This window comes from Mastigoproctus giganteus, chromosome 10 (genome assembly GCF_048544385.1).
Source record: "Mastigoproctus giganteus isolate SK-2022 chromosome 10, ASM4854438v1, whole genome shotgun sequence".
Taxonomy (NCBI): Eukaryota; Metazoa; Arthropoda; class Arachnida; order Uropygi; family Thelyphonidae; genus Mastigoproctus; species Mastigoproctus giganteus.
The window spans coordinates 228,035,882-228,052,499 of NC_143584.1; the positions used below are offsets into that span (position 1 = coordinate 228,035,882).

A 16,618-nucleotide genomic window follows, 5' to 3' on the forward strand; every position below is an offset into this window, starting at 1 on the left:
TGAACCCAAGATCAAATAAGTTTGGAGATTCACTGAGCAGTTCTTCATGCTTCCGCGTCTTCTCTTGTTGTCTTTTTCTTTTTCTTGCTCCACTCTCAAACCTCTTCTTCTCCGACATGATTAATCTGAAAGGGTGAAACAATTTGGTAAAAATTGATTTAACTGAATTATATTTATTCAACTTTCTGGCTGACATGACTCAACGGAACCGGCCAGGGGCACAAATAAGAATATAGTTTGCCGAAGCATACGGTCACGAAGCATACATGATGGTCCCACACAATGGGACCATCACGCCCAATCCAACGGCCAGGAAACGTCATCAAGATATCTCACACTCAAAGCCCAATGTGGCGGCGCTCCATCCTGTTGGAAAATAACCCCATTTGGCAGTTCATCCAACTGAGGATACACATAAAACTCAAGCATGTCCTGGTAATTATCCGCTCTCATAGTCGCTTCTTGAAAGGATTATTAGTTTCCTATTATTTGTATTACTCATTTAAAATTGGTTACACCTTTTTGTTCGAGAATTATGGGCCTCCTGGCTTCCTCCTAGCGGGGTGTGCGGGCAACGTAGGGTCCCACCAGGGGGCCCTGCGGCCAAATGCCAGGATATAACAGAACCTAACGCAATATGTCATATACAACACACAATACTTTTCTGGCATTTACAGTAGTACTGTATTTCTTCCCAGCGTATATGCGGCGCAGATGTGGGAAACCACAGGTGGCGCCTGACCCTAACACTATGCACTATGCAACTCATATATTCTTGGTGTTTCTGGTGCGTACGTTTTCTTACCTGAATATGCATGGCTGTATCTTTTACTACCTCGGAAGGGTTTCTGAATATTTTTGAGAGAGTAGTGTATGCTTCCAACGTGTACCCTACCAAAGTAATTTATTTATTTTTTTATACTTTAAGCTTCTTTAATGATACATTTAAATATAGCATCGTAAAATATTTGAAACATTTGCATTCGACCTGTTCTTTTGTTCCTCAGACAGACAAGCCCAGGTGGTGCTGTACGACCTCAGTTCTACATTGAAGTTGATGCAAATACAGTGGCAAATTTAAAGGCTGGCACTCAATATACTCTCGTTCCTGTTGATTCTGAGCAAATTAGGTCCACAGCTGAGGGTGGAGATATAACAGTAGCTGGCTTTGACAGCAATAAACAAAATCAGTACGTAATTATCTCTTTTTTTTATCATCCTTTACTTCAAATGTTTGCATATATGTCTTAACTTCAGCCTGGATTCAATAGATAATACCATATGTGTCCTGTAGATTTAATTGGACAAAGGCGTATTTTTGTTCGCCTTTGTCCAATATCATATCGTTTTTCATTGGTACGTTGATGAACTACCTTTAAAATGAGGCCACAGATTAACTGTAATAGTGTTCAAAAATGTAAATAAATAAAAATATTTTTATTGCAATCTTTTATTTTATTAAAAACCTTTTCGCACATTTGCTGTGATAGGAAATATTGTTTGCGTTGAATTCTCTCAAAGAATAAAAATATTGATTATGACGAAACTTTAGGGACACATTCGTTTTATTGCGCGTTTGCTGGATAAAACACTAATTTTAGGGAACCCATGCTACCTTCGCCCGATACCAACTCCCCAATATATATTAAAAAAAAAAAAAAAAAAAGTACTGTACAAGCGAGATTCGAACACAGGACTTTTTCAGTGATGTGAAAGAGTAGTAATTATAATCGCTGTGGTAGCCGCGAGAGCCTCCCTCTTTTTAAGTATTACAATTGGTATAGGCCAACGTATGCACAAAAGTCAGGTCGTCCTATCAGCCAAAAAAATTGGCTTATAGAACTTATACTATCTTACAAAAGTATTTGGAACACTCTCCAATTTTATGAACGGTATGAAGTGTTTTAATGGTTAAAACACTCCCGTGTAGTGTTTAAAAATCATAAGAACTTGAATAATTACTAGCACAACTTCGAGTCCAGTTGCATCACTTTTACGGAAAACAACTTCGGGATACAAGTAGGTCTTGTTTATTTCCCGCCAGAACGATAAGAACTCTATTCAGGTCCTTCATTAGGAGAAGCCAAAAAAGAATAAAATCTGCAAGTGATCCAGACCCAGGTTCTCTAAAAAAAGCAAATCCATCTTTATCGGCAAATAGAAAACCTTCAGGAAAGAGGGAAGAGCCTAATTTCACGAACCGTTCATGAAGTACAGAAAACAAAGGACAATCCAGAATCAGGAGACACTTCTCAGGGCGTCAACGTTCAGATCAGTTACCCTTCAAGAAAACATCACTACCACGACTAGCCATCACAAGGCAAAATACTCTTCTGCATGAAAAGAGACTGCTGCATTAATGGACACTCCTCCATTAACACTGAACCCTGAGGGACTCCACTAATAACATTAGTCCACAATGAGCAGTGTCCATTGATTACCACTCTCTGTCTTCTCCCACTCAACCATCCCTTTATCCATAGCAGGAATTTATCTCCAATGCCACACTGCTCCAATTTGTGCAGCAGTCTTCCCTGTGCAACAGTATCAAAGGCTTTTCTAAGATCCAAAAATATGATATCAAAGTTATTCTTTGCATCCAGTTCCTTTGTGACTACATCATAGTATCAATCAAATTAGTCAGACAAGACTTCCCCTTAACAAACCCATGCTGTGTCCGAGCTATAACTGAAATCTTGCTAGATGATCCTGCAATGCTTCTTTAACTAGTTCCTCCATTAATTTCCCTGGAACAGAAGTTAAACTAACAGGTCTGTAATTACCTGTGTCTCCCTTTGATCCTCCTTTGTGGATTGGGGTCACATTTTGCACATCTCCAGTCCATGAGTACCTGTCCTGAGTCCAGGGAAGCTCTCATAATTATGGTTAAGGGTTTGCTTACTTCGTTTGCCGCCTCCTTTAATATAACTGGATAGATTCCATCCGCCAGAGGTGTCTTCCTTGTGTTTATCTTCAACAATTTCTCCTCCACTTTACTCTCAGTTATTACAAGATTATCTAGCTTACTGCCAGAGTTGAATACACCCCTGGCATTTCCCTCCCTGAATTACTCCTGATGTGTGAATGTTGATGCAAAATATTCATTTAGTTTGTTAGCTACCTGAGCAGGATTATCAAGAGTTAAACCATCGATATCAAGTGGACCAATCTGATTCATCCCCTTCCTTCTAGAGTTTGCATAAGTAAAGAACTCTTTGCTGTTTCTCTTTGCATCCCTTGCCAAAGATTTCTCGTAATCTGCTTTCGCCTGCCTAACCTCCTTTGTAACTTGGTTACAGACCAGCTTATATCTGTCATAGGCTTCTGTGTCACATGTTAATTTATATGTATCCCATGCATTTTTCTTCTCTGTGACATGTCTAATTAGTTCATCTGACATCCATTTAGGCCTAAATCTTGAACAATATTTCTTTGTTGGTATGAAAAGCCTAGTAGCTTCCAAGATTAATTCTTTGAATGCTTTCCATTTTGAATTTGCTGTTGGTTGGTAACATCATCAGTTGGTTCCACCGTATAGAATTTAAATACTGTCTCAGACCACCGTAGTCACCTTTACGAAAGGAAAAACTCTTCCCTTTACCCTTGATGGTAGTTACCTCTTTGAGTAAATCCCACTTCAGCACACTCTGATCACTGCCACCTAGTGGTTCCTTTATCTGTAGATTCTTGATACATGAAGAATCACTACTGATAATCAGATCAAGAGTATTACTCCCTCTAGTTGCCTCCCGAATATGCTGCTTTAGAAAACAATCATCCAATAAATCCACAAAAGCCTTGCTAGTGTGTGAGTGACTAACCCACAAATTCCAGTCAATATCCTGGAAATTAAAATCCCCCAATATAAGACACTCTAATTTACTGCCCCACTCTATTTCTCTGCACATTTGCTCATTATATTTATCAGATTCATTAGGCCTGTAACAAACACACCTACTCTCATTTTTCCTTTCCCAGTGCTTATGTCACACCAAACAGACTCAACATTGCATTGTCCACCCACATCAACTGGATGCACTTCCTTAGATTTTATTTGTTTCTTAACTAATAGCATAACCCCTTCTCCCTTCCTGTCCTGCCTATCCTTTCTGTACACATTGTACTTCCCAAATTCCAGTTCTGCACTGCTTATGTCTGTGTGACACCATGTCTGTGATATCCCAACAATATCTGCCTTTGATGTCTTGACCAACACTTCAAGCTCATCGAATTTATTAAGTAAACTCCTAGCATTGGTGTACATGGTGTACACAGCCCAGGGATTTACTTGTTCCACTATGACTCCCAACAGTCCTGGAAATTCCCATTGCCTTGCTTTCCCGGCTGCTGCTCAATTGCATTTCAATAGACGTAGTGCAAGAATCACTTTTACGTCTGCCAGCGGCTACTGTTAATCTATTAATCCATGTTTCCCCCCTCAAGCTAGCAGTTTTCCGACCCATCTAACACTGCCTCGATAGCATCAGCAAATATTCTTGCACCCTTTCTATTTAAGTGTATCCCATCCCTGTAGTAGCAGTCTCTTCTGTTAACAAGCACAGACCAGGCTGAGAAAAATTCTACCCCTTGAGCCTTGCACAATCTCTCCAGGTCCGAATTGATCGACAAGGCTCTCATTAAATACCCGCTCCTATCGTGTCTGGGTAGAATTGCAAACACTTTCAAATTCAACTCTAACTCACGGCTTTTTTTCAGCATTGTCTTATACTTGTTAATGAGGGGTACAAAAGGGTTGTCTCACCAAAGACTTCAGTTCTGCAAATTGCAGCGTCTAGAAACTAGGTATTCTTATTCTTTCACACATGACAAACATAAGGACCACCTACAATGAAGATATTTATAGTGTACTTCGACGAATCTAGTTACCAATCCTCATCCCCAGGGCTGACCCAGCTAAAATTATCTAAACTATAAATAACAGGATCGTTGAGTTAGTTTTCAGCCAGTAAATCTAAGATGATGATCTTGTCTTTTACCAGCCACCTTTCTACCCTCTTTCAGTAGAGCTCAGATTCCGATAGTGAACATAGTGGCATAGTGTTTTGTGGAAGCCGCCACCGGTGGTTTCCCACATTTGCGCCATGGTACTTTGTGAAGAATTACAGAATCTCTGTAAAAGTCAGAAAAAGTGTAATGTCTGGTTTGTGTCAGAGTAGTGCTATGTTCTGTTGTTCTGTCTCTGGCTGCTTGGCTGCAGGGCCCCTAGGGGAAATTGCCCGTCACTACGTGAGCCAGGCTGCCCATTATACTCCGGCTGGCCTCCGCCAGGGATGCCTGAGCTTCCTGCGGAGACCAACTAAAAAAAAAAAAAAAGAGAGCCAGAAGAGAGGGGTATAGAAGAAGAAGAAAGAATTGAAATCGGAAATGAATTTGGATGGATTGACAGAAGAGAATTAATCTACCCTAGTTTAGACGAAGGAAGGGAAACAGTAGGATTTAAGAGTCACATGGGACAGACACTCCTGTGTGTTGCCATTGGCATAGTACTTGTAGATCCCGCACTATGGTGAGTGTCAGCAATCCCGCACCTACATCGGTGCCAGCAGTATATCCTATCCATTTCGGGTTTGCAATAACTTTTAAATCCCGTATTCCGAAGATTTGTCAGCATCCCGCCTTGGATGGTGCCTCCAATAAATCCTACCCTATTCGTGTTAACATGGTCCTGTCTGTGTTGTTCTGGGGGGGGGGGATGAGAGTTATCTCACGCTGGTCTGGTTTACTTCTTGGGCTCTGAGTTCTACAATTTTAGCTCGCCTAAGTGCAAATGTTTCCTGCGCGTAGGTGGTTAATGCCTTATAGGTATCTTCCTAGAGTAGCAGAGTGAATTCTTGATTGCGAGGGTTATTCTGTATTGTGGTGAGGAATTTAAGCCTAACGTTGTCGTAGCTGGGGTGGCATTTGTATATGAGGTGCCCCCAGGACTCCTCTTTGCCGCAGTGGCAATGTGGATCATTCTCGATTCCCATGGCTGTCAGTTTTGTTGGAAGATCCATGCCCGGTGATGATAAAAGTCACATGGAGACCAGGCGAAAACCAGAGTTTCTGGGTGAGTTGTACTTATAGATGAAAGGAATTGTTTCGTGATGAATCCCTTTGTTGTGGTGTCCGAGTCATGTTGTCATATCTCTTGCAGATGCTGAGTTTTCCATTGTCTTTCCTGCCTGGGGCCGTTTGTGATGTTAAGTTGAAGACTAAGCAGTTGGATTGGAACTCCCTTCCTTAAGTGATAGAAAAGCCCTCTTTTAACCACTTCTAAGTACAGTGGATGGCATCCAGTTATTACCTACATAGTGAACAGCCACAGAGACCTTAAGGTTATTTGCGACCAAAAGCTTAGATTTCATCAGCATGTTAAAGAGAATGTGTAGTTTTAGATGGTGCGTGGGACAAAACCTGTTGCATGTAAGTGATTTGAGAACAAGGAAGAAATATATCCAGACTGTAATTTACCTGTGGAACTCTATGCAGAAGAAATTTGGGCATCAGTAGCCCTGACAGTAAAAGAAAAAAATCCATGATGAAGTGTGCTGGCTGTTCAAGTGGGTCCTTCATAAATATAATGTTCCTCCACAGGTACAGACGACTCAGATGGCGAGACAGAACTGTCACGCTACCACCCACAATAAATTGCAGAAGGCCCACAACTTCTACCAAGCTTCTAACTGGTGTCATTTTCATCCCCAAATTTCTGTGCACAATCCTTGAGGTTAACCCCAAAACAGCTTTCAATGTTATGTAGACTTAAACTGAGCGACAGAGTCATACCTGCGCAGTCACTACCAGCCATTCGAGTATTGGAATCAAGTGGAGTAAATATAAATAGATTTGCAAAGCAAGTCCCCTCCATACTCATAACAAATATGACTCGGAGAATTTGATAACGCTCGTCTCTGTATTCTGCCTTCCGATCCTGGTGATGATGCAATCCGTGAAAGTGCTCACAAAACCACACAGGCTGTAAATTGGACTGGAGCTTCTCCAGTCCAATTTACAGCCTGTGTGGTTTTAATTAGATTAATTGGAATCTGGTACAAGCTGTGATGTAAGAAACTAATAATGACTGATAATGAGAGCACCTTTTCACACTATATTATGAAGTGTGCAACTGCCTGCCTTCCGTCAGCGTTGTTATCGTATGCTATGGCAGTTGTGTCGGCTATAATTAATTTTTATGTATACGAGTAGTTTCTAAATTATATGCAATTAAAATTACATATAATTAAAATTGAATATAATTATCGCACAATTTGTACTTTAACTATAATTTAGACGCATTATAGCCAAAGCAGCTTATGCGCCATCAAACCCCCAAAACAACATTAACTATAATTTACTTTCCACTTTTTTTGAAGCCGTTAAAAACTGTTAACCTAACTTTCCATTATTATAATTGTTAACATAACCTATTAATTTCCTTATTGTTATATCTCTAATTGTAAGTTGATGGCCTGTCAAATCCTAGCCTTGTGGGCTGTGATGAGTATTTATTTCCCATTGTATCTAGCCGTGTGCTGCAGTAAAAAGCTTATTTATATTTTGTACTGTAATTTTAAATTGAGGAAGGATGGCTGCACGATAGATGTGCGAAAATTTATTATAATTGATTGAATGGAAGTTTGTTCTAACAAACTTTCATCTGATGTGGAAGTGGACAGATTGAATAAATTTAAGGAAAGCTTAGAGTTACCATTGTTAATACTAATGCTAAGAGCTAACTAAAGTTAACAGCCTAAATGCCTCTTGGATCCGATGGGTTTTTTTCCCATTCATTATAAAAATCCATACTCCCTATATCTTAGATCTCCTTCACGTACACTGTGTGGCCTCCTTATTACACACCTACCCTTTTCAGAAAATGGAGGGTTCCTTCAATAACAGCATTATGTTCGAGCCATGCGATATGAAGCAGGTGGACTGATGCGTAGGGATGCCATGCCGTATGTGTGTAATTCTTTGAGACGATGGAAGAGACAGGCGCCTCCGTAGCCAGGTGGGAAGGAGCAGCAGTGCGTAGCACACGCTTCTTGATTAGACCGGGGTTCGAGCCCGTCACCACCAAATACGGAGGATGCGGAAAGGTCAAGGGAATGACCACCGCATATTCCCGGAGAAATATGGCCTTAGTTGCTAATGCTCCTAAAAAAAAAAAAAAAAAAAAAAAACCATGGAAGAGACTAAATATTTAAGTGACTTTGAACGTGGCATAGTAGTTGGTGCTAGATGTACCAGTATGAGTGTATCGGAAACTACAACCCTGCTGGATGTTTTTAAGTATAGCTGTGTCTCGGGTGCATCGAAATTGGCCCAATAACCAAATAACATCCAACCAACGGCGATCCAGTGGACAGAAACCGCTAGTTCATGCGAGAGGATAGCGGAGGCTGAGAAGACTTGTGTGAGTTAACAGAAAGGATACAATAACTCAAACAGCAAACCCAGTACAACAGTGGTAACCACCAAAGAGGCATTTTAGAACTCAACTATTCGTAAATTGCCATGATTGGGTTATCACAGCCGACGACCGAAACGGGTTCCACTCTTATTAGCAAAAAAAAAAAAAAAAAGAAAAAAGAAGATACGGTTACAATGACATAAAGAAGAACAACAACAACAACACCGGACAGTGAGGGATTCTCATATACGGACCCATCCTGCCAGGTATCATCACTGCAGGCTGGTGGTGTTATTGCGCGGGGCATGTTTTCGTAGTTCGCGTTGGGTCCCTTAGTAGTGAAGCAATTTGTATGCCACATGTTATCTGGAAATTGTTCAGGACCACGCACATCCCTTCATGGCTGTAGTGTATCCATCCACGAATAGCTTTTTCCAACAGAATATGCACCATATCAAAAGGACAGAATTCCGCAGACGTGGTTCCAGAAACATGAAATTGAATTTATCCTATTAAACTATATAGTCACCAGATCAAAATCTGTTGGAATCGCCTTGGAACGAGTCGAAGTAGAGTTTTGCAAAAAAAGTGTGAGAAGACATGTAGTCAGTACAGATCAACATCTTTCTACCCCTCATTGAATCCATGCCAAATTCTGGCTGCTCTATGGGCTAAAGGAGTACTTACTGGCTATTAGGTAGATGTACCTAATAAAGTGGCCACTTCGTGTATTTAATTCACTCTTTCAGATAGGCAATTTCTTTCTGGTATGGAAGAAATATTTCATTAAGCCCTTATTGAATAATAATGATCGCAAAGCTTAGAAAGATTTCGGACCAATCTCCATTGGATATAAATTGCTAAAGATCCTTTAAAAATTCATTATTGAACATATTATCAGCAGTGAGCAATGGTCAATAAGATCTGCGGACTTACTTAACAAGTACAGGTCAATGTTGAAAAAAAGTTGCAAGTTAGGGTTAAATTTGAAAGTGTCTGCAATTCTGCCCAGACACGATAGAAGGGAGTATATAATGAAAGCTTTGACGATCAATTCGGCCCTGGAGAGACTGTTCAAGGCTAATGGGGTAGAATTTTTTCTCAGCGTGACCTGTGCTTGTTAACAGGAGAGGCTGCTTCTACAGGGATGGGATACACTTAAATAGAAACGGTGCAAGAATATTTGCTGATGCTATCGAGGCAATGCTAGGTGGGTCGGAAAAGTGATTATTGCATTGCTATTGGAATGAGCAGCAGCCTGGAAAGCACGTTGCTGGAGATTTCAAGAACTGCCAGGAGTCATCATGAAACAAGTAAATACATGGGCTGTGTTAGGGTAACTAAGAGCAGAAGGAGTGCATGTACACAAAAGTTAGAAGTATAGTAAATAAATTTGATGAATTTTAAGTGTTGGTCAAGACATTAAAGGTTGTTGTTGTAATTGGTTTTTAGGAGTATCGGCAACTAAGGCCATTTTGCTCCGTGAATACTGTCTATAAATTGCGTGTGTTCTGAGGTCGATTTTCTAATTGCCAGATGAAAAGCCTGAGTTTCCCGGAGAAAAACCATGCTACCCTCACCTGAGGCCAAATAACAGCCAAGTTGTGAAAGAGACCCATAAAAATTCTTCCGTCATCGACGGGACTCGAACTCGGGTCTTTTCCACTCTATTTTATTTTTTACTTGGTCTCCGTCAGGAAGCTCAGGCAACCGTGGCGGAAGCCAGCCAGAGTATAATGGGCAGCCTGGCTCACCTCCCAGTGGTGGTGGTGGGCAACGTGGGGTTCCCTTAGGGGCCCTGTAGGCAAGCAGCCAGAGACAGAACAACAGAACATAGCACTACTCTGTCACAAACCAGACATCACACTTTTTCGGGCTTTAACTGAGATTTTGTACTTCTTCACAAAGTACCATGGCGCAGTTGTGGGAAACCACCGGTGGCACCTTCCACAAAACACTATGCCACTGTGTTCAACCAGGTCGAAAACTAGTGGACTCCTCTCGTGTTGAAGCTGTGGCTATGGCTGTCGTCGATTTATCAAGTCAATCTCCATGTGGTAGCGCAAGTGTGCCAGCTGATTCTCGTGAAGTGGATATGCCATATTCCACTGTAAGGCTAGTAATGCGTCAGGTGTTGCGGTACATCTTGTATCCTTACAAGATGCACATGCTACAGCAGCTAAAGCATGGTGATGCAGATATTCGTTTCACACACGCACATCAGTTTCTGGCGCGAGTGACTGGATATCACTTCGTCATGGAACATCCTTTCGAGTGATGAAGCCCACTTCTGCTTAAATAGACAAGTGAATACGCACAACTGTCGCATTTGGGCAACAGAAAACCCTCGAGTTATCCAAGCGGTCCCATTGCATTCTCCAAAACTGACAGCGTGGTATGGATTTACGGCCACATTCATGATTGGGCTATATTTTTTTTGAACTGGTAACACCGACTGAACCGTGCACCTATTCCGTCACTGGACAGCGATATTATGAAATGTTGGCAAATTTCGCGATACCAGAGCTGCAACAATGTGGGTACCTTCAGGATACCAAATTCATGCAAGATGGTGCGCCACCCAACATCCACCGTTGTGTGCAAAGATTGCCAAAGCAACATTTTACAGATGAACGGGTCATCAGCCATTGTTTCCAGACATCTTGGCCACCCCGATCACCAGACTTCATCCCATGCGACTTCGGGTTGTGGAGTTTTTTGAAGAACCAGATGTATCAGGAAGGATGCCAAACTCTGCCAGATCTAAAGGACAGCATTAGACGTCATGTGCTGGCTATTACAGTTGACATGTTACGTTCTGCTGTAGAAATTGCTGTTCTTCGAATGGAAACTGTTGTTGACCAAAATGGAGGACACATTGAACAATTGTAGCGCTGTTCAAGTGATTTGTATTGCCACAGCGCCATATAGTGACAAATTTTGTAACTAATTTTTTTTTCCCAATAAATGCGAGCGCATTCTTTATTGTACCTGTTGTCCAAATTTATCTTCAGTACGAGCCTTAGAACTCACTCCAGAGCCTTCTGCTTAGGAATACTTTAATTTTAACAACTCTGTATATCTTTAAATTCCCATCCCACTTCACAGATTTGGTCCTCTGCTCCATAGAGTAACTTGAAAGCTTTATTCGGTATTGAATACTACTATTGAGATGGATGAACAGGATCTCGAATCGCCTGTTTACTATCTCTAGAACCATCCTACTTTCCAATCTCAGTATCCCTCCCTGGAAACAGACAATTAACACAAGAAACATTTTCACATTAGCCCAACTGCTAACAGGAAGATTAGACGCTCCCAGCATTGACCGTTTATTTCACTCTCATCGAAAAGTCCCAGAATGATGAAACAAGACATCCTCTTCAAAGCAACTTAAAAAAACCTGGACAGCCTAAGTCACTTTTTTTGTGCAAACAGTAGAACTCTTCAAGCAACTAAGAATAGACAACGCATACAGGTTGCAGGTCTTTGCCTACTCCTATCGTATCGTGCAACTTTAGTGGCACCACTCGGCTCAAAACTGCATTTAATTTTGATCCTGTTGAACTATATCTTCTCATTATTCTAAATGTCAACCTAAGATGTCAAAATTTTAAATATTCTAATATGAAATCATAATTATCCATGTATGTCAAAATTTTGTATTCAACCTTTCAGGTGAACGCCCCATGGACTTTTTAACCTTTTGCTCATGAGGTCCGCTTCACACTTTAGAATGTAACCCACACCCTTCTAGCCAATGGCTGTCCCAGGGGTGTCTCCTCAACGGAGAAATAAATTTATAATAATAATAATAATAATAAAAAATTCAGGGAAGTACTGGACAAACTTTTGAAGCGAATAGATAGGTGAAATGGGAAGGAGTTTTTTTTTTTGGCTGATGCTGTATAAGCTTGATTTCATGCATCATATTCCTCTGCTAATGCTAAATCTTCTCGAAACCCGCAAAAGACAAAGCACCTTTAACAATAAAGATCAGCTAGATGCAATCTTCCTCTCCGCATTAACGCTGGCTTTGACAATTTGACCTCTTTCTATTCCTTAGAGATGCATTGTCGCATTACTGGCAATCTTGAAGTATGACAATGTCATACTTCAAGATTCCCTTCAAGATTAGATAACCTACTTGTCTCAGTTTCAGCAAGTATGACTTTGTGACTGAATCGTAGATAGACCCTAGTGATCTTTAATATTAAGTACATACTTAATAGAGGAGTCCCTCAAGGAGGCATTCTCTCTGCTTCCCTCTTCTCATCAGCTGTGGGTCCATTTCACTTTCACTTCGCAGCGAATTTTTGTTGTGCGCAGATGTTGTTAAAATGTGTATTAGGAGTCTAAAGACGGGGTTAACACTTTACAGATCTCATTTTAAAGTGTAGTCATCGCAGAAGAATTTGTGGTAGCATATAAAATTAGGGTGAGGTGTGTACCAGCTGTGAACAATGATGCCTTTTGATTATACAGCCTTCAATATCTAGCTCAACCTTTGCTGTGTCGTATTTCCACTAATTGTATCGAAACTTTTGGGTTTTTATTTACTGAATAAACCTTTGGGGATACAACGTCTCAGTTTATGCACGCAGTATTATGAATCGACACGTAAAACTGCCTCAAAACAGATGGATTTTAAAAACAGTAAGTGTATTAAAGGATTTGCAGCTCTTGACACGCCCTTAGTCTGTTTGAGCTACTTGTTTTGAATTTTTGCGTTTTTTGGGCTTTTGTATCTTCAAATCTTGGCAACAGGTCTGAAAAACATAAATACACCCATTTATGTTTTTCAGATCGAAATTATTACATGCAGATAAGGGATGGCTTCGTAATTAATCAAGAATTCTGAGGCTTGCTGGTTGGGGGGAGAAGGATCTTGAAAACCAACTTACTTTTTTTCATATTTCTAAATTGAAATTTATAACGCGCACCTATTTGGGAAAATAATGAAATTAAATTATCAAATTTATTTGTTGCCAAATGTTTCAGCACTTGCGTGTGAATCGCGTGTCGAAGAGACCTGCAGAAAACCTAAGCTGGAATTTTTGTACAGCACAACTAAAGGTCTAGACAACTTTTTCCTAATCAGTGCTTCATTCATATCACTCACTTAGACGTTGATATTTACACCTCCAGTTGCCATAAAGTCTCCTAGATTAAAATTATTAATTTAGAATTAAAACATAATGAATTAGAAGGAACGAAATTATTCGAATTGCATTTAAGCAGCTGGATGCCAAGTGAGTTTATTGCTCATCTCCCTTCTAGCTGTACTACATTTAAATATTTGTCTTTCCTAAACAATAACAATTACAAAATCCGTTCACAATCATCTTATACAGAAACTAAAGAAATGTTGCTGAAAATGCAATATTTATTAACAATTCAATAACACTTTCAGTTCATACAAGAGAACTAAAGTACCATTAACAATTCAGTTCTCCATGTGTTCTCCTCCATTTTCTAGTTGACTGTCTATTTAGGGAATTGTGTTATCATCACAGTTTCCTCAAGAATGTCACTCGGAATATGAAGATCTCGCAATGAAGTGGCTACTATAGATCTATAATTGAAGTTGGAAATCTATATATATATAACCCATATACATCTGTATTTCACAGGAGTCAGGTTGGAAGATCTCACAGGCCACGGATGCAGACAATATCGATTAGCTACTATGACACAGTAACAAAGGAACAGGAGGCAAACTCTAATTTGTCATCATACATTTTAGTAAAGCTTTTCACACTGTTCCACTTGGAAGCCTGCTGCACAAATTGGAGCAGTGTGGCATTAGGGGAAAGTTGCTGCTGCAGATAAAGGGATGGTTGAGTGGCAGAAGGGAGAAGATGATTATAAATGGATACTATTCTTGCACTAAGATTATTAGTGGAATCCATTAGGGTTTAGTACTGGGCCCCTTACTGTTTGCTGTTTTTGTTTACGGTATTCATCAGTATCGTAAACAAATATGATATGCTCCATATGCCTTTTCTAAGTTTCTTTACAAACTTAGACAAAGCATATCAAGCTTGTCTAAGTCTGTAGATGATACAAAGATTGGTGGAGTGAATAACGACAGGAATCAAGGAATACTGTTTCAGCAGGACCTAGATAAATTAGGCAAGTGGACTAAGCAGTGGAAATTGAGGTGTCACATTGGTTAATGCTTTGCATTAACCAATGTGACACCTCAGTTTCCTCAATTGGTTAATGCAAAGCATTAACCAATACATATGCTTTGCAGTAATTCCAGAATAACATACTATTAGGTGGTACGACACTTAAGGTCATGGAGAAAAAAAAGAGACATAGGGATGATTGTACAGTATGAAGTTTTCTAAGCTGCCTTACAGCTCATGGGATTCTGTTAATGATACATAGGAACTTTGCCAACAGGGACAAAGCGGTGTTAGCCCGTTGTGATGGTTAGGCCGCATCTTGAGTACTATTACAGGTATGAAAGCCTCATTTTAAAAAGGACGTGGACCTCTTGGAACTGGTGGGCAGAAAAGCAACGAGATCGGATCAAAGACTGCGTAGAAGTGGCGTGCTTAAACTTCTCACGAGTGATGCTTTCGATCCTGCCCCGTAGTGCATTGCAGATGCAAACTTATATATATATATATATATATATTTTTTTTTTTTTTTTTTAAAGATTACTACATTTTCGGCTATCTTCCTTTTTGGCCTGTGGCTTTCCGGACATTTCGTACTACCATCATTCTTTATTTTTATTTGTCATATTTTTTATAATATGCATATACTTACATTTGCATCCATTGCTGCTGCCTTGCGCGCTTCGGTGCATTTTCCATATCCTATCCTGTTTATTTAACCTTCAAATATCTTATCTGTTTTTACTCTTTAATACAATCTCTTATATATTATATCAATTTAAGAATTAGTTATCTACTGCTTTGCGCGATACTATTCTTAAAAATACACCCATTTATGTTTTTCAGTCTTTTTATGGTCTTGTTTGCAACTCCGTTTTGCCATTTAGCCTATGCTGGCTTTAATCATCAATCTATAATATTTAATCTATATCTTTAATCTATAATCTTTAATCTATAATCTTTAATCTTAAATCTAAAGTTTATCTATCTTTTCTTTGTGGCCTTTAGTGTTTTATATATATATATATGTTTTAAATAACCTGATTTTTCTAATGCTAGTTTAACAACACAAAGGGATAACACCCTTACCAAAAAATACTTCGGTTCTGCAAACTGCAGCTCTTGAAAATTAAGGCACTTGTGAGGAGGCCTGATTAAAGTGTTTAAATATAAGGCTTTAAATGGATTGAGTAAGCTTAATGATAGTGGTATTCTAACTCTTTCTCAGACAACGCACACAGGAGGACATAAACTTAAACTGAAAAAAAGGATGACCGTAGATGTGCGAAAATTTTCTTTCAGCCAGCCAGAGAGTAATTGTCGGAACAAACTACCATCTGATGTGGAAGTAGACAGTTTGAATGAATTTATGACAATTAGACATTGTCAGAGGGGATTGACAGATGTGATGGGGGGGGTAGATTTTTTTTTTTTTTTTTACTGATGCTCTATATTCTATAAGCTTGCTTCCTTGCATCAGTTTTGAATATTACTCCTAATATTAATACAACAATGGTGTGCAAAACGTAAGAACCAACACTATTTCTGAAGGTTACACCACAAAATCTGTACTTAAGGTTACTCTTTACTGATGAGAGTAGATTCAGTCTCAGCAGCGATTCTGGATGTCAGCTAATCTGGCGAGAGGTTGGCACACGGTATCACCCCCGCAAACATCAGTGAAAGGGATCGATATGGCGGTCGAGGTGTTCTCGTCTGTGGAGGCGTTATCTTGGATGGACGTACACAACTCCAGATACTGGAAGGCGATACTATAACCGGTGCACGCTACGCTACTGTACTGAGGTAATCCTTCCCCATGTGCGTCTGTTCTGAGGTGCCATTAGCCCCGAGTTCGTGTTTATGGATGATGACGCCATACCCCATCGCACTTCAGCTGTTGATAAAGCTTTTGGAAAGTGAGGGCATTGTTCGTATGGATTGGCCTGCCCGTTCCACCGCCGATCTAAATCCCATCGAACACATATGTGGACGCCTAATGGCACGTCCACATCCACCACAAAATGTTCACCAGCTGAAGATGGCGCTGACAGAGGAATGGACGATGTTA

General features: G+C 40.0%; 1 protein-coding gene across 1 annotated transcript in view; it reads left to right on the forward strand.

Moving 5' to 3' along the window:
- The first annotated feature begins 282 nt into the window (after window positions 1-282).
- Window positions 283-16,618, forward strand: part of ric8a (ric8 guanine nucleotide exchange factor A) — a 257,931-nt gene continuing 241,595 nt past the window's right edge. The window contains exon 1 of the mRNA XM_090383331.1: window positions 283-435. Coding sequence (XP_090239457.1) covers window positions 283-435 — 153 coding nt within the window. The remainder of the gene's footprint in view (window positions 436-16,618) is intronic.